The 24,240-nt window shown below is 39.2% G+C and overlaps 1 protein-coding gene across 1 annotated transcript; it reads left to right on the forward strand.

Annotated features, from left to right (window-relative positions):
- The first annotated feature begins 21,928 nt into the window (after window positions 1–21,928).
- On the forward strand, window positions 21,929–23,340 carry LOC145102627 (gamma carbonic anhydrase-like 2, mitochondrial). The gene is made up of 2 exons (XM_079040076.1): window positions 21,929–22,428; window positions 22,792–23,340. Exons 1-2 carry the CDS (start codon window positions 22,032–22,034, stop codon window positions 23,166–23,168), a joined length of 774 nt encoding a protein of 257 aa, XP_078896202.1. The 5' UTR covers window positions 21,929–22,031; the 3' UTR covers window positions 23,169–23,340.
- The last annotated feature ends 900 nt before the right edge of the window (window positions 23,341–24,240 follow it).

Genomic DNA, 24,240 nt, shown 5'->3' on the forward strand with positions numbered 1-24,240 from the left:
GTTTAACACTTTAAATTATTATTTCCGTAATTTACATACAATATTGTGTATAAATATTATTAGGATATGACTATTTACACGTGTTCTAAGCTGAAGATCATCACTATCACTTCGTTAATCAGTCAAGAACACACTCAATTTGAGTTCATACCCCTACGTTTTCATGATTTTTATATGTTTTAGGAGGGAATACAAGTAAAACACAAGATAAATTGTGTTAATATACAATCTGTTACATTTATATTTTTATAAAATATAAATATACATACGGATAGACATTTGATTTCAATAAAACTTTAACCCCTTGTTGTAACAGGTTGAGCAAAACGGTATAATTATATAAACGTATATAATTATTAATTCATTTCATTATATTATCATACTAAAAATGATAATGTTCGTACAAATGATTCCCTATTTCAAAAGAAACATTTTATATAAACTATAATAGGTATAGTTTATGGAACCTTCACACTATTTACCCTCTTGGGGACAAAGATATAATTATTTAAAATAAATAATTATTTTCATATTATGTACACACTAAAAAAGGGGAATACATACAAATACAAGAACAAGGGATTTTCACTACACTATACGTAAACAGTCAATATAGCTTTATGAGACACGTCTTCAAGTACTTACCTAAGTACCAACAAAAGTCTTGTTTTTATAAGCAGAGTCTCCTGGAGGGAGAGCGTGACACTTGTGTATAGATCTATACTGGACTGATAATCCCGCACCTAAATTGTTGGCTACAGTTGGACCGGCAGGTCTGGGGTGACAAATGTTGTATCATTCCGACACCTGAAGAACGTCGTAACTGGCCAACAGTCGTTAAGTATGGTTATAATAACTCACAATTTGGTATTAACAATACGTTTGGTTTACGAATATATACACGACTTCAAATAGTTTTATTTATTTAAAACTACATTACATTACTTTCTATTATAATACATATTATATTTCTGGAAACATACATTCAAAGAGTTTTACACAGATACAATTACAGTACATTATTGTCCAGTACAACACACTTTACATTTTTGGGATTATGCATTCAAATAGTTTTATAAAGATAAAACTACGCTATACTCATACAAAGTACATTAATACTTATATATTTTGGTCTTGGAACATTTAAAGACTACATTACAACCTAAAGAAAATATTGGATTTTCTATAACAAAACACTATAATTTTCAAGGAACAAAGAAATATATTTCTTATACAAAATACTTATGAACTCACCAACTTAAATGTTGATACTCTTTTCAAAACCATTTGTATTCTCAGGAAATCTGTAGACAGGTACCCACTCAGGTTTTGTGAAGACAGAGCTTAGAATTGTTACGCCTTATATTTTGCTACATCTTTTTGGAGACAAACAAACAATGATTTGAAATCAATGTAAATATTCAATTATCAATACAATGTTTGTAATGCTTTGATCTCTATTATGCAATTGTTATGATACTGTACATGACATCATCCACCCTCGGACGTTTCCTCCGTTTCATCGGTTCGGGGTGTGACAGATTGGTATCAGAGAATTGTTTATAGTGAACTAAGTATATCAAACCACATAAGATATACAACTATAAATACAATGGGATTAAAAACACTCTGACTAAAAGTATAATTTTAAAATACAAGTATTTTTGTAAAAGTATATGTACATACATACATACTATCAATAGTATCACAGTAAGAACCATATAAAAAGTACTTAGATAAGTTGGACATTGCGATTGAGCCTAAATAATTATGTAATCATGTTTGGGATAAATATAGCTTGATCAACTATATTTATACAAGATATGACTAACATGTGTTTGGGAATGGTTGTAGTGAACAACGAGTCTAAAACTTACCAACACTATATACCAAGAAACTCTAGAACATAAAATAAAGTTAAAATACTATGGGAGTATTTTATGACACCATAAAATTATACAACTAGATATTTTTCATGTGTCTTCATACCGCTATACATATACAGTCAACATGGTTAAGATGTTCTAATTTGAAAACATCTTTAAACCTTATGGAAGAAAGATGCCACTATATATGTAAATGCAACATGCATGTCAATAACGCAACACCAACTCCACCACCACCACCTCCTCAGCAGATGGACACTACTATTTTACAAGCTGTCGTAATAGCCGCTGTGGCAGCCTCCGTGGCGTAAATCAGTAAGAATTGTGCCAGTAGGTCAGGAGGCGGTACCAACAACGCTAGTCTGGGAGATAGTCAGGGACACCTGAGGGAATGTTCCTATAAAGACTTCAAAAACTGCAAACCAAAGTCTTTTGATGGCACCTGAGGTGTCATTGCTCTAACACGCTGGTTTGAAAAAACAAAATCAGTGTTTGAAATCCGTGCATGCCCAGAGGGAAACAAAGTCAAATTCGCAGCTTGTACATTCATGGATAGAGCCCTCTCTTGGTGAAACGGTTATGTTAAATCGTTGACTCTCCCAGTGGCTAACGTCATGATCTGGGAAGACTTAAAGATTCTAATGCTAATAGAATACTGCCCGAGGGGCGAGGTACAAAAGCTAGAGTAAGAGCTCTGGAACTTGACGATGAAGGATTCTGATATAGCAGCTTACATTTCCATATTTAGCGGTCTAGAAGTATTATGTCCCGGGATGGTCGCCCCAAAGAGTAAAATGGTGGAACGATACATTTGGGGACTATCTCCCCAGATTCAAGGAAACGTGACATCTGCGAACCCACTTACTTTTGACAGTGCCAAGCATCTGGCACAAACACTGTTGGATCATGGAGTCCACCAAGGCTTTATGAAAGCTACTCCAGAGCAAACCAAAGGAAGTGACAACAAAAAGAAATTTTGGAACAAGAGAAAGGGCCAGTCGACACAGGAGCTACAAAGAAACAACAAACTGTGGTAGTCCATGCTGCTACTGTTCCTGCCGCTCCAGCACCAGCCAACCATATGCAGGCACTCTCCCAAAATGCAATAAATGTAACTTTCATCACACTGGAGCGTGTCGGGAAATGTATTGCAAAAATTACAACAGGAAGGGACACATTGCCTTTTTCTATAGGACTTCGGCACAACCAACCGCTCAAACCATAAATGTCGGAGTGAGCCAGGCTTGCTATGTATGCGGCAAAACTGCATTTCAAAAGGGATTGCCCGAAAGCAAGGAATGTCAGGGGCACAGGAAGAGTTTTAATGATGGGTCAAGAGGAGGCAGTGAATGATCCTACTGTGGTGACCGGTACGTTCCTCCTCAATAATTCTTGTGCATGCATACTTTTTGATAGTGGTGCAGAGAAATTTTTCGTGAGCCACAAGTTTAAACACTTACTAAAACAAAATCCCCGATCACTAAGTAACACATTCACCGTATAAATGAAAAACAGAAAAGTAGAGAGCACTAACGATATATACATAGGATGTACCCTCACTCTAAACAACTACTCTTTCCAAATCAACCTAATGTCGATCACGATAAAACGTTTAGACGTCATCATTGGCATGGATTGGTTAAGTCCTCATCATGCCGATATCTTGTGTTATGAAAAATCCGTTCGCCTTAATCTACCCAGTAGCAAAACCCTCATCATTTATGGCGACAAACTAGGCACGAACCTTCAGATCATCTCTTGCATTAAAGCCTAAAAGTATATACGCAAGGAATACCATGTATTCTTAGCTCACGTGGTGGATGAGAAACAAAAAGTGAATGAAATCAAAGACGTTCCTGAAGTTTGTAACTTCCCCAACATATTTCCCGAAGATCTCCCAGGAGTACCTCCCACACGCCAAGTCGAGTTCAGAATAGACTTGCTTCCCGGAGCCACCCCCGTAGCTAAATCCCCATACCGTTTAGCACCGACAGAAATGCAGGAACTATCCAATCAACTTAACGAACTTCTAAGCAAAGGATTCATCAGATTGAGCTTCTCGCCTTGGAGAGCACCGGTCTTATTCGTGAAGAAGAAGGATGGATCATTTCGCATGTGCATCGACTACCGGGAACTAAATAAACTCACGATCAAAAACCAATACCCTTTACCTCGAATCGATGACCTCTTCGACCAACTACAAGGAGCAAGTTACTTCTCAAAGATCGACCTAAGATTTGGATACCATCATTTACGAGTCCAATAGGATGATATTCCCAAGACTGCATTTAGAACTCACTATGGTCACTATGAATTCGTAGTGATGCCATTCAGATTAACAAATGCAGCCGCAATGTTCATGGACCTGGTGAATCGTGTGTGTCGACCTTATTTAGAAAAATTCATGATAGTATTCATCAATGACATCCTAATTTACTCACTAAGTAAGGAAGAACACAGTCAACACTTACGAAAAGTCTTGGAAACGTTATGAGCAGAGAAATTATATGCAAAGTTCTTGAAATACGAATTCTGGATTCGAAAGATGGATTTCCTAGGCCATGTGGTAAGCAAAGAAGGGATACATGTGGATCCCTTCAAAATCAAACCAATCGAAAACTGCACGACACCAAGAACTCCAACTGAAATTCATCAATTCTTAGGCCTCACCGGCTACTACAGGAGGTTCATACAAAACTTCTCTAAGATCGCAAAACCACTCACCACCTTAACCCAGAAGGGCATAACCTTCAACTGGGAAGAGAAGCAAGAAATTGCTTTCCAGAAACTAAAGCGAGCCTTATGTAGCTCCCCGATCTTGTCCCTCCCAGAAGGGACAGAAGATTTTGTAGTCTACTACGATGCGTCCAAACAAGAGCTAGGCTGTGTACTTATGCAAGGGGGAAATGTCATTTCCTATGCCTCGAGACAACTCAAGAATCACGAAGTTAACTATACCACACACGATCTTGAACTGGGATCAGTAGTATTTGCTCTTGAAATCTGGAGGCATTACCTTTATGGCACAAAGTGCATAATCTTCATGGATCATAAGAGTCTTCAGCACATCTTCTACCAAAAGGAACTCAATATGAGACCTCGACCAAAAGGAACTCAATATGAGACAACGACGATGGGTAGAGCTACTAAATGATTATGAATGTGAGATTCGCAATCATCCAGGCAAAGCCAATGTAGTAGTAGATGCCCTTATTCGAAAGGAGTACTCGGGCCGCCGAGTAAAATCACTAACCATGACCATCCATTCATGCATGTCCACGCAAATCAAGGAAGCTCAGTTAGAAGCCTTGAAACTCGAAATGTGGCTGGTGAATCCTTAAGAGGAATGGAGAAAAATATTGAAGTCATGGATGATGGAGCTCGCTATCTAATGGATCGAATCTGGATACTAAGATTCGGCGGACACAGAGATAGTAAATTTACTTCACGATTTTGGCAGTCACTACAAAAGTCCTTGGGAACCAAACTCGACATGAGTACAACATACCATCCATGGATTGACAGGAAAAGCGAGAGAAAAATACAAACACTGGAATACATGTTGCGAGCTTCTGTGATAGATTTTATTAAAGTTTGGGATACCCATTTACCACTCATCAAATTCTCGTACAACAATAGTAATCACACTAGCATCAAAGTTGCTCCGTTTGAAGCCCTCTATGGTCGCAAGTGCATATCACCTCTGTGCTAGGCTGAAGTGGGGGACACGTAATGTAACATCCCAATTTTCAAAGCCAAAAATTTCGTTTTAAAATAAGTTATTACATAAAACCATCAGTGTAAAAACATTCATAATAATATCTCGTGTCAAACCAAAGTGTCGGTAATCAAAAAATATTATCATAAAACCATATCAGAGTGTAATCCCCAAGGATCTCATGTGTGGAAAACATAGTGTGATGCGTTGCGATCAAGCCGACTCCTTTCCTTTGAAAACGAAGTGCCTAAAACCAAAACTGAAAACCGTAAGCACAAAGCTTAGTGAGTTCCCTCATCATACCACATACCATAAGATCAGATAACATACATATACTGTCAGGCATATCTGGGTGCCCGACCTACCCCTTCGGTCCTCTCGACCGGATATTGCCTAGCATATCTGGGTGCTAGCCTCCCATTCGGTCATCTCGACCGGATACTGCCTAGCATACCTGGGTGCTGGCCTCCCCTTCGGTATCTTTCAACCGGTAACCGGGGACTATTTCACCCCCTAACACTACCACATAAAATCATAGCATAAACACATAAGTCATATACTGCCTAGCATATATGGGTGCTGGCCTACCCCTTCGGTCCTGTCGATCGGTAAGTGGGGACTATTTCACCCCTACTACTACCACATAATATCATATCACATATATCATAATCTGTCTAGCATAGTTGGCTAAAAATCTACCCCTTCGGCCGTATCAACCGGTAACCAGGGACTATTTCACCCACCTACTACCACTATCACATAACATCATATCATGCTAGCACATAAACATAATATGTAGTAGCAAACATAGAAAATTATCACAAAGACAATCATCTAACAACAACTCCTACTGATGGGCCGGCATTGTGGCCGTAGACCCACCGCCACTGGAAGGTAACTCACCTCACACTGCTGAAGTCCCGAAGACACAATCCCACACTTGTTGAAGTCCAGCAGACTCGACCCCAGCTGCTGGCTGACAGATTCCCGAACTGTCAACACCAAAATAACACCTAATTAATAATTGGGTCCCAATAAATAACCATAAGTATATTCTTTGGGTAATTACTACATTACCCCTAGCTTGGCTTATTCAAGCCCAAGGCCCAATCCGTAGGCCCAAAGTCAACTAGGAATCAAAGCCCAACACATGGCCCAATTTTCCAAATTGGCCCTAGGCCTATACATGGTCTCATTCTAAGGCCCAACATCATATAATCATTAAGGCCAAAACTATGGCCCATCTATGTCCCAATTTTCCAAATTGGGCCCAAGTCCCTTACATGGGCCTTACCCTAGGCTCATTAAATTACTCTAGACCATTTGCTTGATCTTGGGTAGCCCATTTAATAACCCAATCATCAAGGCCCAATAGAAAGGCCAACAATAAACCCAAGTGAAATTAGGGTTTCACATAAAATGATGATTAGGGTTAAGTTTCCTACTTAACCCATTAAGGATTTAATCCATTAAGGACTTAATCCATTAAGTCCAATATTACTTAGATTAATCTTTGCCAATGATTATTATTTAATATCTCAAGTTATTAAATAATTCTCGTGTGTGTGTGACACGATTAATTCTTAAAGTTAGGGTTTCATTGACATTAGGGTGTTCCAATCCAAATATTAGCCCATTTATCAATTTGTTGGCCTTTTATGACAATTAGGGCTTTATTGGGCCTAATAAGCCCACTAAAATTTTATTAAGCCCATATGGGTTTTATTGGGTCCATTAGAGTCCATTAAGTTTCATTGGGCCCATTAGAACTCCTTTGAGCCCATTAGGGTTTCTAGCACCCCAAACGAATCTATCACAAGAGGCAAAGCGCACCGCCACCCGACACGATGGCAGGAGGCGGCAGCCACCACCCTAAGGTGGTGGTTTTCAGTTTCTTTTCATTATACCATTCATGTTAAAATTTACAACTCAAGATCCGAAATCACACACACACACACTAAAGAAAACACACCCACCCATGGTGGCATCCACCACCCTAAGGTGGTGGTGGTGGTTCTCAGTTTTCCGGCCGATCTACACTTTACACACAATACACCAAAGAAAACAGAAACACAACCATCCATTCTTGCTTCTAATCTGCGAGGTGCACCCCAACCACCCTCCTGGTGGCCCATGGCAGCGACAGCAAGCATTTTGGGACGACAGCCACCACCTCATGGTGGTGGCAGTAGGGCTTTCTTCACTTCTCCGGCCAAAAGACCTCCTGCAGCCTAATAACCTCACAACACAAGAACACACACACACTATGACACGCCCACAAACACCTTTCACAGTGGTTCGTGGCGGCATAGAAGGGTAGTACAGCGGAAACAACAGCATTATCGAGCCACTGGGCAGTTAAAGGTGGAAGCAGCAGCGGTGACAGGCGGCTTGGGGCGATACGCTGAAGAAACGAAGAAGGGACCTGAGGACAGAAAGGTTGCGATGGAGGGACGGAGCCCATTGAAGATCTTCGCCGTCATCAGCAGAGGGTATGCCAACGATGCTAGATGGTGGCTCGGTAGCAATGAAACAGTAAAATGGACGTCTTCACGTCGGCCAAATAACACGACAGCTCCTTGGGTTTCCTACATCTACGGCGGAGGGAGAAATAGTGGCGCCGGAGGTCGTGAGAGATAAGGATGAGAGGAGTTGCAGCTATGAGAAGGGCCGATTAGGATTAGGGTTCCTAACCTTTATATACCGGCTCCTAGTACAGTTTGCCATGATGACCAAAATGGTCCCTCCAACTTCCTTTTATTTCGAGATAGATCCAATATTTTACCCTTTAAGCCCTCCCTTTCATAATTCCTTACAAAATGAACCCATAAACTACCATTTGAACCCTGCCCCTTTAAACCCTTTCAAAATAAGTTCACATTTTACAAAACAGCCCCATGCTTAAAAAAAGCTTTTCAATTTAAACCCAATATATACCATACAGTCCCTGACTTCAAAAATCTCTTCATAATAGGTCCCGAAATTACCATTCGGCCCCCTAAGCCTTCAAATCTTTTTAAATTAAATCCCAATAATTATCATCGATTCCTTGTCTTCATAAATATTTATAAGTTGAGTCCGAAACTTACACCTTTAACCCCAGACTTCTAAAATTGTGGCAAGTAGCTCTTCGAGACCATCCTTTTATATATAATTATTTATTTTAGAGCTATCATTCATTCATTATTTCATTTATTTATTCAATAAATAAACTGGGTGTTACAACTCTCCCCCACTTAAATTAGATTTCGTCCTCGAAATCATTCCTTACCATTACTTATGCGGCAAACCACTCCGGTAGCATAGTCACCTCCCTGGGCATACCCTAGGCTTCCCAAGGTAGCCGTCACCAATCCTCGCAAAGCCCTAAAATCCTTAGATGAACCAGTTCCTCACAATCATCTACATCTACTTGATCTGAAATCTGTTGTATCAGGATGGTCTGAATCCTTGACAGAATATTCGTGGTTATTTGTTTTCGTTGGATCTAATCCGTTTATCCCTTAATTGACTACACACTTCTGATATCCTGTGGTTCCCACCATAAACCTGGGTCACAAACCCAATTACCACTGCAGATCACTTATACTCGGCTAAGGCTCAGATACTTCTGTTGTGAGTGACTTGTAACTCCTCAAATCATCTAGCTATTTCGTTCGTATTTGCGACCTGAAGCGCAAATACTAACACTGCCCAAACGCTGAAACTGCTCGAACACTGAATTGCCTGAAGCAGTATGTTCCTACATAGATGCTTTCCGAAATCCACCGAGACCTCTCCGGTCTCAATTCATCTGTCAGTCGTCTAAGATACCGGGTTCCAGCCCGGTCACTGAGCAAAAAGGGCTCCCACATAGTCGTCTCACACAGCTCTTGAACAAAATTCCTTCTCTGGAACTATTTGCCACTAGTTATCATGTCAATGTGGCTCTAACTACCTCCCGATCCAACCGATCGGGTCCCTACGTTGAATCCTGATGTCACCAAATCCACAGCTAAAAGCGATTGCTACATGACCAATGGTAGCCTTATATCACAAGCAACCTTAAGCAATCCATTGCTTCCTTGATCTCATAACTTTAGTGGCGTCCCTATAGTCTTATCACTAGCTTAACCATGTCTAATCCTTTTGGGGAAATCCATAAACCAATCCGTGGATTTGCCACGCCCTCACTGTTACACCCGAACTGGTGGGTATTACTGTTCCTCCCATGTTCTAAGAACATGCTCATGCTATCTACCAACCTAATGAATGCTACGACTACACCCGCAGTCTCAGAACACTCTATCACTATCTGCCAACCTCATGAATGCTACGGCTACCCCCGCAGGCTTACAACACTTTCCATACTATCTGACTACTAGTGAATGCTACGGCTACCCCCGCAGTCTTACAACACTTTCCATACTAGCTGACTACTAGTGAATGCTATGGCTACCCTCGTAGTCTTACAACACTTTCCAAACCGGGTCGGACACGCACTCGACCTAAAACATCACTGAACTAGAGTCCTAACTGGAACTCTGACATGGTTCCCGAAACCTGCTATCATGTGACCCCACTGTATCAGTACCGTACCCATGCCCGTGATCAAAGCGTCACAGTAAACCATGAAATCATCTACACCCTCTTGCAGGGTGAGAATCAGTGGTTGCCTGCTATTCAAGCCCTTAACGAAAGGCCACCAACTTCTTGGTCAGTCGGGTCAAAGGAACCACTATCTCGGAGAAGTCCCACGTAAATCTCTAGTAGTAACCTGCTAGACCCAAGAAAAACTCCGAATCTCAGATGGAGACCTCGGAATCTCCCACTGCATCACGGCCTTTATCTTGGACGGATCAACTAGAATACCCTTCTAGTTGACAAGGTGCCCAAGAGATTGCACCCCGTGCAACCAGAAATCACATTTGGAGATCTTTATAAAAGTCTCTCCCCCACTTAGATTCGACTAAGTCTTCACTGCACGCAAGAATTGAAGGATTTCCAATCCTTCTCATTTTCTAATATCCCACTGATGACAAGCTGTGCCTGCCAATGCTAGCGTTTAATCACCGATTAAACCTTGAGATCTCACATCCTCAGAAACCTCGATGAGTACTCTTGACATCTGATCCAGTCTGACACCTCGATCAATCTATCATGTTGTCAATTGAAGGTCTCAATCTTCACTCTAACTGACGAATCCTCGTTATCATTTCCAATCTTACAGTACCACTGAACTCTAACCGAACACAACCCATGCAAAAATACAATTCTCTTGAACATGCGATGACCAACCACTTATGCATCTAACACCGACGACTGACACTACCATTTTCATGTCACCAGCTCTGTCCTAGCAACGGTAGTGCCTTGAACTCCAAAGTTCATCCATAGACAATTACCGACCATACCTGGACAGTGATAGAACCCCTGAACGCTGACTTCACTGGAGAACTATCACTCTAACCCTGACCGAGGATCTTCCAAACAACACTCCTGCACAGATCTCGACAAAGATCCGGAATGATAACGGTACACGCGGAACCCACTCTGCAAGATGCATCCCTTTGTAGGTTCATCAACGAATTTTCGGCATGCAGGATGGCATATATGATCCTTGATAACCCAAACACTAGCAGGAAACCGACCCGAGATCTAACTTATCCAAACTTACTCATAACTCCAACGTGATACGTATCCCCAACATCCATCTACTAGCAATAGAAGATGACATACCCGCAACATTTGGAGGGATACTAATCATCTTCTGCTGACATGATCAACCATGCTACCCTGAAGTAGCCTAAACCCTCGGAGCGACAAACTCCCCTGTGCACTGTCTTGTACGTGCTCCACTGACTCCGGCCCTGCTGGCCTTTCACTCGATGATCAGAAGTCATGGGTCTCTTCCCGGGACCCTCTACTATACGCACCTGGCACGAACCTCTATTTCCAGGGTGCTCCAAACGATCTCACGTCTGCAACTTCTTGGAAGTCATATCCTTCGGGGTCTGACACCCTATCACGCTCGCTAGCTCACTTGCCAATGGCCAAGCTGCAACACTGGAACATCCTCTATCCCCAAACCGGGTCGCAAACTTCTCCCCGAAGGTTCTCAGATTCTCCAAGACTCTCACTGATTCGAGTATGGATCTTGTGCTTTCAGTAGTACGGGCCCAATACTACCTTCCACACCTACCCATACTTTCCTCAGCAATCCTCCCGGATCCTCCTAGTCACTTCCTCAACTGGTACACCCAAGTCTAACTGAGCCTCATTACTAACTCACTGAAATATATCCTAGGCTTCCCTAGGTTCCCGAACTCACCCAGTCCTCAGCTGCTGAAAAATTCCCAGTAATGTCAACTGGCTACCTCATGAATATAGCCACATGAAACAGAGATCAGATAATCCTTCAAGTAACAGACTTATCCCTATAACGGTTAGACTCAAACGAGAGTTGCGCAATAGGGTCAAATCTATCACTCTGAGATTATCCAACCTGTGCCACATGAGACTTAGCATACTCACTTAATAGCTAACTCACATTACTAAGAGTCCCAAAAAGCACAAAGCAAGTAGCATTCAGACATTGGAAAATCTAAGCATCATATTCCAATCAAATCATTCTATCCCCTAATCAGGAATCTGTACATGCAATTCAAAGGCTCATACAATTAGGCATAACCTAAACAGGCTATCCTATTACTGACTGATCAGTACTAACATGCAAGTCTACAAGCACACACAATAGGCATATAAGGCATCCTCCTAGATCCTCAGCCCTAATCTAGCATTCAGGTCTCATAATCATATATCATATCATAACATCACATGTATGGGTATCTTGGGAAAAACTTACTTCAGCTCGGCTGATTGCACGCATCACACACTTTGTTTTTTTTCAAAGTTCTGTTCCTTTCTCAAATCCTTTTCACTTCTTTTTATAAAAGGCTCTTACTTTGGAAAATTTTCATACCAAGTCCTTAGTTTGAGTTCAGATACACCCGGGAGTGTGCCCGAATCTCTCAAACCAAGGCTCTGATACCAACTTTTAACATCCCAATTTTCAAGGCCAAAAGTTTCATTTTAAAATAAGTTATCTCGTGTCAAACCATCAGTGTAAAAACATTCATAATAATATCTCGTGTCAAACCAAAGTGTCGGTAATCAAAACATATTATCATAAAACCATATCAGAGCGTAATCCCCAAGGATCTCATGTGTGGAAAACATAGTGTGATGCGCTGCGATCAAGCCGACTCCTTTCCTTTGAAAACAAAGTACCTGAAACCAAAACTGAAAACCGTAAGCACAAAGCTTAGTGAGTTCCCCCATCATACCACATACCATAAGATCAGATAACATACATATACTGTCAGGCATATTTGGGTGCCCGACCTACCCCTTCGGTTCTCTCGACTGGATACTACCTAGCATATCTGGGTGCTAGCCTCCCCTTCGGTCATCTCAACCGGATACTGCCTAGCATACCTGGGTGCTGGCCTCCCCTTCGGTATCTTTCAACCGGTAACTGGGGACTATTTCACCCCCTAACACTACCACATAAAAGCATAGCATAAACACATAAGTCATATACTGCCTAGCATATATGGGTGTTGGCCTACCCCTTCGGTCCCGTCGACCGGTAAGTGGGGACTATTTCACCCCCTACTACTACCACATAATATCATATCACATATATCATAATCTGTCTAGCATAGTTGGGTACTAATCTACCCCTTCGGCCGTATCGACCGGTAACCGGGGACTATTTCACCCCCCTACTACCACTATCACATAACATCATATCATACTAGCACATAAACAAAACAGGTAGTAGCAAACATAGACAATTATCACAAAGACAATCATCTAATAACAACTCCTACTGGTGGGCCGTCATTGTGGCCGTAGACCCACCGCTACTGGAAGGTAACTCACCTCACACTGCTGAAGTCCCGAAGACACAATCCCACACTTGCTAAAGTCCCGCAGACTCGACCCCAACTGTTGGCTGACAGAATCCCAAACTGTCAACACCAAAATAACACCCAATTAATAATTGGGTCCCAATACATAACCATAAGTACATTCTTTGGGTAATTACTACATTACCCCTAGCTTGGCTTATTCAAGCCCAAGGCCCAATCCGTAGGCCCAAAGTCAACTAGGAATCAAAGCCCAACACATGGCCCAATTTTCCAAATTGGCCCTAGGCCTATACATGGTCTCATTCTAAGGCCCAACATCATATAATCATTAAGGCCCATCTATGGCCCAATTTTCCAAATTGGGCCCAAGTCCCTTACATGGGCCTTACCCTAGGCTCATTAAATTACTCTAGACCATTTGCTTGATCTTGGATAGCCCATTTAATAACCCAATCATCAAGGTCCAATAGAAAGGCCAACAATTAACCAAAGTGAAATTAGGGTTTCACATAAAATGATGATTAGGGTTAAGTTTCCTACTTAACCCATTAAGGACTTAATCCATTAAGTCCAATATTACTTAGATTAATCTTTGCCAATGATTATTATTTAATATCTCAAGTTATTAAATAAATCTCGTGTGTATGACACGATTAATTCTTAAAGTTAGGGTTTCATTGACATTAGGGTGTTCCAATCCAAATATTAGCCCATTTATCAATTTGTTGGCCTTTTATGACAATTAGGGCTTTATTGGGCCTAATAAGCCCACTAAAATCTTATTAAGCCCATATGGGTTTTATTGGGTCCATTAGAGTCCATTAAGCTTCATTGGGCCCATTAGAGCTCCTTTGAGCCCATTAGGGTTTCTAGCACCCCAAACGAATTTATCACAAGAGGCAAAGCGCACCGCCACCCGACACGACGGTAGGAGGCGGCAGCCACCACCCTAAGGTGGTGGTTTTCAGTTTCTTTTCATTATACCATTCATGTTAAAATTTACAACTCAAGATCCGAAATCACACACACACACACACTAAAGAAAACACACCCACCCATGGTGGCATCCACCACCCTAAGGTGGTGGTGGTGGTTCTCAGTTTTCCGGCCGATCTACACTTTACACACAATACACCAAAGAAAACAGAAACACAACCATCCATTCTTGCTTCTAATCTGCGAGGTGCACCCCAACCACCCTCCTGGTGGCCCATGGCAGCGAAAGTAAGCATTTTGGGACGACAGCCACCACCTCACGGTGGTGGCAATAGGGCTTTCTTCACTTCTCCGGTCAAAAGACCTCCTGCAGCCTAATAACCTCACAACACAAGAACACACACACACACTATGACACGCCCACAAACACCTTTCATAGTGGTTCGTGGCGGCATAGAAGGGTAGTACAGCGGCAACAACAACATTATCGAGCCACTGGGTGGTTAAAGGTGGAAGCAGCAGCGGTGACAGGCAGCTTGGGGCGTTGCGCTGAAGAAACAAAGAAGGGACCTGAGGACAGAAAGGTTGCGATGGAGGGACGGAGCCCATTGAAGATCTTCGCCGTCATCAGCAGAGAGTATGCCAACGATGCTAGATGGTGGATCGGTAGCAATGAAACAGTAAAAAGGACGTCTTCACATCGGCCAAATAACACGACAACTCCTTGGGTTTCCTACATCTACGGCGGAGGGAGAAATAGTGGTGCCGGAGGTCGTGAGAGATGAGGATGAGAGGAGTTGCGGCTATGAGAAGGGCCGATTAGGATTAGGGTTCCTAACATTTATATATCGGCTCCTAGTACAGTTTGCCATGATGACCAAAATGGTCCCTCCAGCTTCCTTTTATTTCGAGATAGATCCAATATTTTACCCTTTAAGCCCTCCCTTTCATAATTCCTTACAAAATGAACCCATAAACTACCATTTGAACCCTGCCCCTTTAAACCCTTTCAAAATAAGTTCACATTTTACAAAACAACCTCATGCTTAAAAAAATCTTTTCAATTTAAACCCAATATATACCATACAGTCCCTGACTTCAAAAACTTCTTATAATAGGTCCCGAAATTACCATTCGGCCCCCTAAGCCTTCAATTCTTTTTAAATTAAATCCCAATAATTATCACCGAGTCCTTGTCTTCATAAATATTTATAAGCTGGGTCCGGAACTTACACCTTTAACCCCAGACTTCTAAAATTGTGGCAATTAGCTCTTCGAGACCATCCTTTTATATATAATTATTTATTTTAGAGCTATCATTCATTCATTATTTCGTTTATTTATTTAATAAATAAACTGGGTGTTACATGTAACTAGCGAAGAAGCAAGTTCCCGACAGCACTCTCACCAGCCCCGAGATCATACGAGAAAGAACAAAGAAGATCGTCCAAATTCGAGAACGACTAAAAGCATCTAGAGACTGACAAAAGAGTTATGTGGACGAACGATGAATGCCCCTGGAGTTCCAAGTTGGTGACTGCTTCCTATTAAAGGTCTCACCCTAGAAAGGAATGATACGTTTTAGCAAACGTGGAAAACTAAATCCAAGGTACATCGGACCATTTGAGATTCTTGCTAGAATTGGCCCGGTGGTTTACAAACTTAAACTACCGCAGGAACTTAGCAGCATACATCCCACCTTCCACGTGTCATACCTAAAGAAGTGTCTGTCCGACGAGACTCTTGTAATCTCACTCGATGAAATCGAGATAAACGAAAGCCTACACTTCGTTGAAGAACCTGTAGAAATCATGGACAGGGAAGTCAAGAGAACGAAGCAAAGTCATATACCAATAGTGAAGGTCCGCTGGAACGCCAAGTGAGGACCTGAATTCACTTGGGAACGAGAAGACCAAATGCAACAAAAGTACCTGCATCTTTTTCCCTAGTTCATGAGTACCCATTTTATAAATAATTTCAGGACGAAATTCCCTCTAACGGGGGGATAAGGTAACAACCGGTTATTTCGGGTCAATAAAAGTAAAAGAAAGTTAAATAAAAGTCAATTGGTATAAAAAATAAAAAAATGTTAAGATTTAATAATAAATTATACCCCACTTTTGTGTTTTCGGTTTCTGGAATTAAAAACCACTTAGACCGAAATCACTTTTGTGAAAGTAATAGGACCAAAATCTCCTTGGCCGAAAACTCATATTGACCGAGATCACCTTGCAAGACCAAAATCCCTCCCTACCGAGAACCTCCATCCGAGAACCCACATATGGACCGAGAACCTCTTTTTAGACCGAAATCAAAGAGATCTCGGTTGGACCTTTTGACTGAGAACATGGTTCTCGGTTTGGAAGATAAGCCGAGAACACTTTTTCTAATCGGTGGCACACATCCCAAAATGATAAAATACACTTCCCTATGCACCTATCACATCAATTTATCCCCATATTTATATGCTCACACCGAAAACACAAGCTCATTTCTCTCATTTTCACTTGCAAAGCTACGTATTTTCTCTCAAAAATCATAGGAACTCCTTATGATCTTCAAACCATCTTCACACAGTATCTTCAAATCTTCATAATTTCTTAAGAACATCTTCAAACATTCATCAAATTTCCCAGGGAACTAAGTTCATTCCAAGGATATATTGTAAGTATCCTTACATAATTTAATGTTGTTTAACACTTTAAATTATTATTTCCGTAATTTACATACAATATTGTGTATAAATATTATTAGGATATGACTATTTACACGTGTTCTAAGCTGAAGATCATCACTATCACTTCGTTAATCAGTCAAGAACACACTCAATTTGAGTTCATACCCCTACGTTTTCATGATTTTTATATGTTTTAGGAGGGAATACAAGTAAAACACAAGATAAATTGTGTTAATATACAATCTGTTACATTTATATTTTTATAAAATATAAATATACACACGGATAGACATTTGATTTCAATAAAACTTTAACCCCTTGTTGTAACAGGTTGAGCAAAACGGTATAATTATATAAACGTATATAATTATTAATTCATTTCATTATATTATCATAGTAAAAATGATAATGTTCGTACAAATGATTCCCTATTTCAAAAGAAACATTTTATATAAACTATAATAGGTATAGTTTATGGAACCTTCACACTATTTACCCTCTTGGGGACAAAGATATAATTATTTAAAATACATACTTATTTTCATATTATGTACACACTAAAAAAGGGGAATACATACAAATACAAGAACAAGGGATTTTCACTACACTATACGTAAACAGTCAATATAGCTTTGTGAGACACGTCTTCAAGTACTTACCTAAGTACCAACAAAAGTCTTGTTTTTATAAGCAGAGTCTCCTGGAGGGAGAGCGTGACACTTGTGTATAGATCTATACTGGACTGATAATCCCGCACCTAAATTGTTGGCTACAGTTGGACCGGCAGGTCTGGGGTGACAAATGTTGTATCATTCCGACACCTGAAGAACGTCATAACAGGCCAACAGTCGTTAAGTATGGTTATAATAACTCACAATTTGGTATTAACAATACGTTTGGTTTACGAATATATGCACAACTTCAAATAGTTTTATTTATTTAAAACTACATTACATTACTTTCTATTATAATACATATTATATTTCTGGAAACATACATTCAAAGAGTTTTACACAGATACAATTACAGTACATTATTGTCCAGTATAACACACTTTACATTTTTGGGATTATGCATTCAAATAGTTTTATAAAGATATAAAACTACGCTATACTCATACAAAGTACATTAATACTTATATATTTTGGTCTTGGAACATTTAAAGACTACATTACAACCTAAAGAAAATATTGGATTTTCTATCACAAAACACTATAATTTTCAAGGAACAAAGAAATATATTTCTCATACAAAATACTTATGAACTCACCAACTTAAATGTTGATACTCTTTTCAAAACCATTTGTATTCTCAGGAAATCTGTAGATAGGTACCCACTCAGGTTTTGTGAAGACAGAGCTTAGAATTGTTACGTCTTATATTTTGCTACATGTTTTTGGAGCTAAACAGACAATGATTTGGACTCAATGTAAATATTCAATTATCAATACAATGTTTGTAATGCTTTGATCTCTATTATGCAATTGTTATGATACTGTACATGACATCGTCCATCCTCAAACGTTTTCGCCGTTTCATCGGTTCGGGGTGTGACAAGGCCCAATGGGGCATACCAGTCAGGCTAAAGGCCCGGAGAACGGTCCTGACAGGTTGAAGACCCGGTAGCGCGGACCAGACATGCTGAAGGTTCTAACTTCTGAGAGTGGGCCAGATAAACTGAAGGCCTAGTAAGGGCGGTCCAGTCATACTATGGACTCTATATGCATGATGTTTGTTATAATATGGTTATGGTTTGTATGGCGTTGGTATTTTGGAGGAACTCACAAAGCTTCAGGCTTACAGTTTTGGATTTTGTTTCAAGTATTTCAGATGACCGCAGGAAGGCGAAGGCTTGATCGTGAATCCCCTCGCATTTTAAGATTTTGATTTCCGGGATACTCTGATATGAAATTATTTTGAAAACATTTTGTAATAAATAATGGTTTTTGAATGCTTGAAAAAGTTTTAAATTTTCATGAATTTTATGGATGTTACGAGGGATGTTATATATGGGTTGTTTGGAATTAGATCAGTAGGTGGTGTTTCTGGAATTTCTTGGTGGGGATCGAGAATTGATTCGGGTTCCACTTTGGTTTCGGTGTCACTAGAAGAACCGGTTTCAACTTTTGGAGCCACATTAGCGTGGGAAGGTTGACCACGTTCTAGTCTCATTTCCTTTGCCAAATGTCTTGCTTCTTTTTCAAATCTTGAGATTGTAAATTAGAGTACATGTACGATGAGATTTGGGCATAGAGAAACAAACTGATTAAATATAATCCAATCCCGAATAACGAAGCCAACCTAGTATTTGAAATTCAGATTCAGATTCACTACATCCATGATGTTCTAGAACAAAAATTAGAATAGAAAAAGGGAGAAAGTACCTCTATATGCTTGAACTTGATGGGATTTGACTAAGGCTTCAAACATGAACTTCAAACATCACAACTCCATGGATTTGAGGTAAGAAAACGTCAATGGGGAAGGAGGATATGGTTGATTTTGTGACCGGGAAGAAATAGTGAAGAATGTAGCATCAATTAACACAACTTTGGTCCTTTATACATATGGTCTCTTATTTTCTTGAATTCTTTCAATAAAGCTCCCTAACTAACTTAAACTTTGGATTTATTCACACATGATCCTTTCCCTCATAATTTTTGACAAAACTAATCCTAGTCACATTATTAGTCAAGCCCCTAGTCAACTGCATGTTTCACTAATATGACACAAATGACCTTTCTAACCGAAATAGCACTAGTTTGATGCTAAAACTCCCTTTTATTTTAGTTGTCCACTAGATCAAGATCTATTATTATTATAATATTTAAAATTATTATTTATTTAATTTTATTTTATTATATATTTTTTAAAATTTATTTTACCAAAGGTCTGAAACTTCTAGGCCCGAAAACAAGATGTTACATACTTATAACTTAGATAAAAGTCAAATATCTCATAAACACTCTTATAATATCCTAAAGGAAGCATCGAATACAAACAAATAGTCACTAATTAAAAAATAGGAGAACTTAGTGTTAGGAAATCAGATGGAACTTGTCAAGAATCAGAACAGATCTGATGCCACTTGCCAAGCTTTGATGACCCTTGTTAAGAAGTAATGCGGATAGCACACAAAACTACAAGCACACGAAGAAATAACATTTGCGTGTTTTAGTTAATATGACCTATGTCTACAGGCAGGATATGAGTATTCTTTATTCAGGAGTTCTCAAAAAAAATATTACAATTAAAATTTCACAAAGATTCGCCTACTCACTAGAATTCAAGACACTAAAGACACATCTAAAATGCAAGCGTGCATCCATGTTTATAGACTAAAGATCAGACCCAAAACCCTAATAAGTCAAGCCCATTAATCCATAAGCCCGTGAAAGGTGTCAACCGATCATAATCTACCATGTAACTGCTTTTAGAATCTTCATTCGTGAGATGCATTACTTGAGCATCAGCCACACACATGATGGAGCATCATCCATCATGGTGGCACATCATGCAACTTATGAGCATCTTCAATTTATGAGCATCCTCCTTAAACATCTTCAACTTATGAACATCATCCTTAATCATCTTCAACTTATGAGCATCCTCCTTAAGCATATTCAACTTATGAGCATCCTCATTGGGCATATTCAACTTATAAGCATCCTCCCATCATGACTGGCGCAACTATAATGGTGCATCAAGATGAAAGTGGTGCATCAAGCCCTAAGATGGCACACCATTTTTAGGAGTGGCACATCTTGCTTCATGGCATATCAGATGATGTGTCATCCCCCTTCCTGATGCTCGCGCATGATCCCTGATGCTCACACGTGCATCCAAGTGCTCCATTGATCCTTGATGTTCACATTTTCTTCCAAATGCTCCATTGATCCAAGATGCTCACAAAGAATAATTTAAATGCTTAGGTCACATTTAACACTTAAGTTTGGGGGAAGAAAGGTTAACACGGTCATGGTAGAAATACACTAGACAGTCGCACGTCTATCTGATGTCACACATAAAGTTAACATTATCATATAGAGAGCTCTGTTGGATATGATTCCTACTAGAACCGACTTGGTGGATCGAGGAATGGATGTTACTTCTTTATTATCCCTTATTTGTGTGTTATAAGTGGAACAACGAGATCATATGTTCATAAAATATGAAGTGGCGGTTAGAACTTGGAGCGCGATATTAATATGTCTGGAGATACGTAGATAAATTTCTAATCGGTTCATGGGTTGTTTGTAACAGTGGTTAATTTGTCTCTACATTCGAAAAAGAAAACTATGGTGGATGTGATTGTGTACCACTATTTGATACATTTGGAGATTGCTATTTGGTATGTTTGTAGGTTCACAGATGATAAAGTTGCTGCAGAAGGAAAATTGAGACAAAATAGAATTGTTGACTACATAGGAGAATTTTCTTTTCTTTGGTATTGGAATAGGAATATAAAATGTTCTTTTTTGGGTTTATTTGGTTGCAAAACCCTATGAATTCATTATAATTGGTTTTCTTAATGGTCTTGCTAATTTATTTTTCTCTTTTAAATATATTAATATATGATCCCCTGTTTTCAAAAAAAAAAAGTCAAGTTTTATAAAAAAGGCTAAAATGTTGGTTCTTTTGTATAGAGAACTCTTATAACAAATAGGTAATCACGAAGTGTGAAATTTTGAGGAAAAAAAAACAAGAAAACAAGTAAACAAGGTTTTACAAGGGACCTATGTGAAATCTTCACAAACATTAGGTGCAAAATTGAAAATTCAAACTAAAGAAAAAGAAGGATCAGATGTTAGGAAGAAGGGTTTCGCCGTTAACTTCCTCAGTCACAGGAACGCCACTCAACGCATTTCTCATCGTCTTTGTTAAACGAAGATCGTGAAATGGCGTCACTAGCACGGTTGTCCAGAAAAGCCTTAACATCCTCACTCAGCTCCCACCGCCACCTGCTCAGCCGCGCTCTCGCCGCCGAAGCGGCGGTGAAGGTAACCAAATCATCGCCGCCGCCGGCACAAAGCATAACCGAATGTCCAGATCGAGTGAAGTGGGACTATAGAGGGCAGAGACAGATCATCCCTTTAGGTCAATGGCTTCCGAAGATCGCTGTTGACGCTTATGTTGCCCCCAACGTTGTATTAGCCGGACAGGTCAACGTTCTTGACGGATCGTCCGTCTGGAACGGCGCTGTTCTCCGAGGAGACCTTAACAAGATCACTGTTGGGTTCTGCTCCAATGTTCAGGAAAAGTGTGTTGTTCATGCCGCTTGGTCATCTCCCACAGGTTTTTATCAGAATCTGATTTTGTTTTTGATCTAATTTTTAGGTTTTCCATGGATTCTTCACAGAATTTCGAAAAAATTGGTATTTTCTATAGATGCTTCCTGAAAACATGGTAAATTAGGAAACCTCTGCAAGGATCTATTGAATTTCGAACTGTGAACCTTATAGAAATTCTAATTAGAACCAAGTTAGCTTAGTGATTCAGGATGTAATAACTGTGAGAAATCCCTAATTTGCAAACCTTTATGTGAGAATATGATCGAAATCCCAATCCAACTAAATCTTATGATTCTTATAGTTTCTCGAACCTTTTAGAAGCACCAAAAACACATTCTTAGTTTGTGGTTTGATTGATTTATTACAGGTTTACCAGCAGAAACTATGATTGAAAGATTTGTAACAGTTGGGGCTTACTGCTTATTAAGGTCATGTACAATTGAGCCAGAGTGCATAATTGGACAGAATTCGATTCTTATGGAAGGATCTTTGGTTGAAACACAGTCTATACTTGAAGCTGGATCTGTACTCCCTCCAGGAAGAAGGATTCCAACAGGGGAATTATGGGCTGGAAATCCTGCAAAGTTTGTTAGGAAACTAACTCATGAAGAAACCCTAGAAATCCCTAAACTTGCAGTTGCCATTAATGATTTGAGCAAAGAGTATTTTAATGAGTTCTTGCCTTATTCGACTGTGTATTTGGAGGTGGAGAAGTTGGTCAAATCCCATGGGATTTCCATTTGAAAGGATAATAAAGTGTTTGTTTTTGGTTGAAAAGGGAGAAATAATAAACTCTTGAAGTTGAAGGAGACTCTTTTGAGTTTTTTACTTGTTTTTGTTTTTGTATGTTGTGGCTTTTGGTTAGACTTCACTTTTTGCCTTTCGTGAAAATGGCATGAAATTAAGCATTTTACTAGTGCTCTGTAGTTGTAATTTTAACTGTTATCTTGATGCATTTTTAGAGTATTATCAAATACCAAACATTTGTTTGAAATTTTAAACAAGAAATGCCAAAAACTTTGAATAAAGAATATGGGAAGTGTCACTAAATAGGAAACCTGTTTGATATTACTTCCAATACAACACCATGTTTGGTTTTAAAATGATGTTAAAGCAAATGCACTAAATTTGAAGTTATTAATGTTTCATGTTTCATTTGTGACTCTTTAAGTTTGAGTTTACACACATTTGGTTTATTTTAGTTGTTTCAAGTTTGAGTTTATATGTTTTGAGCTAATTCCAAAATCGAGTCCCTATTTAATATGTATAATATAGTTATGTTTATACATGTGAAATGATTTATTTGTAATTTATATATAACGTTTTCCTTTTTTTTTTATTATGTATAACAATATTTTCACTAAACTTTATATCAAAAACATTAAAAAGATTATAACTATAGTAATTATTTATATAATATATATTATTATAAATTAATTATTAATACTAATAAAGAAATAGACATCAAAACATAAACTATTTAGTTCAATTAACACAAACTATTACTATAATACCGATTAATGATTAACATAAAAATACAATACCAATTAACTAATACAATCAAACGAGTTAATTAAAAAAAGGTTTAATATTCTTTGAGTTAAAATTATTTGTCATTTAATATTTGATAGAAATTGCATGAAATAAGTAATCACGAACGATTCGGATGTTAATGTCCTTCGACTTAAAACATGCTTTTACTTTAGTCCCCCGTATGATCACTAGCAAAAATGATATAAGATTCGTAGTGTTTCAGAGGCCATTAGTGTACATGACTTTTTTTTTTTTTTTTTTTTGGGTAAAGAGAAACTAGGGT

Source organism: Lactuca serriola, chromosome 4 (assembly GCF_051521515.1).
Source record: "Lactuca serriola cultivar US96UC23 chromosome 4, Lser_US96UC23_V15, whole genome shotgun sequence".
In the NCBI taxonomy this organism is placed as follows: domain Eukaryota; kingdom Viridiplantae; phylum Streptophyta; class Magnoliopsida; order Asterales; family Asteraceae; genus Lactuca; species Lactuca serriola.

Excerpts from the sequence above, each read along its gene's own strand:
- LOC145102627 (XM_079040076.1), top strand. The coding sequence starts at position 22,032 with ATGGCGTCACTAGCACGGTTGTCCAGAAAAGCCTTAACATCCTCACTC. Across the intron at positions 22,429-22,791 it reads CGCTTGGTCATCTCCCACAG|GTTTACCAGCAGAAACTATG; the intron begins GTTTTTATCAGA and ends GATTTATTACAG.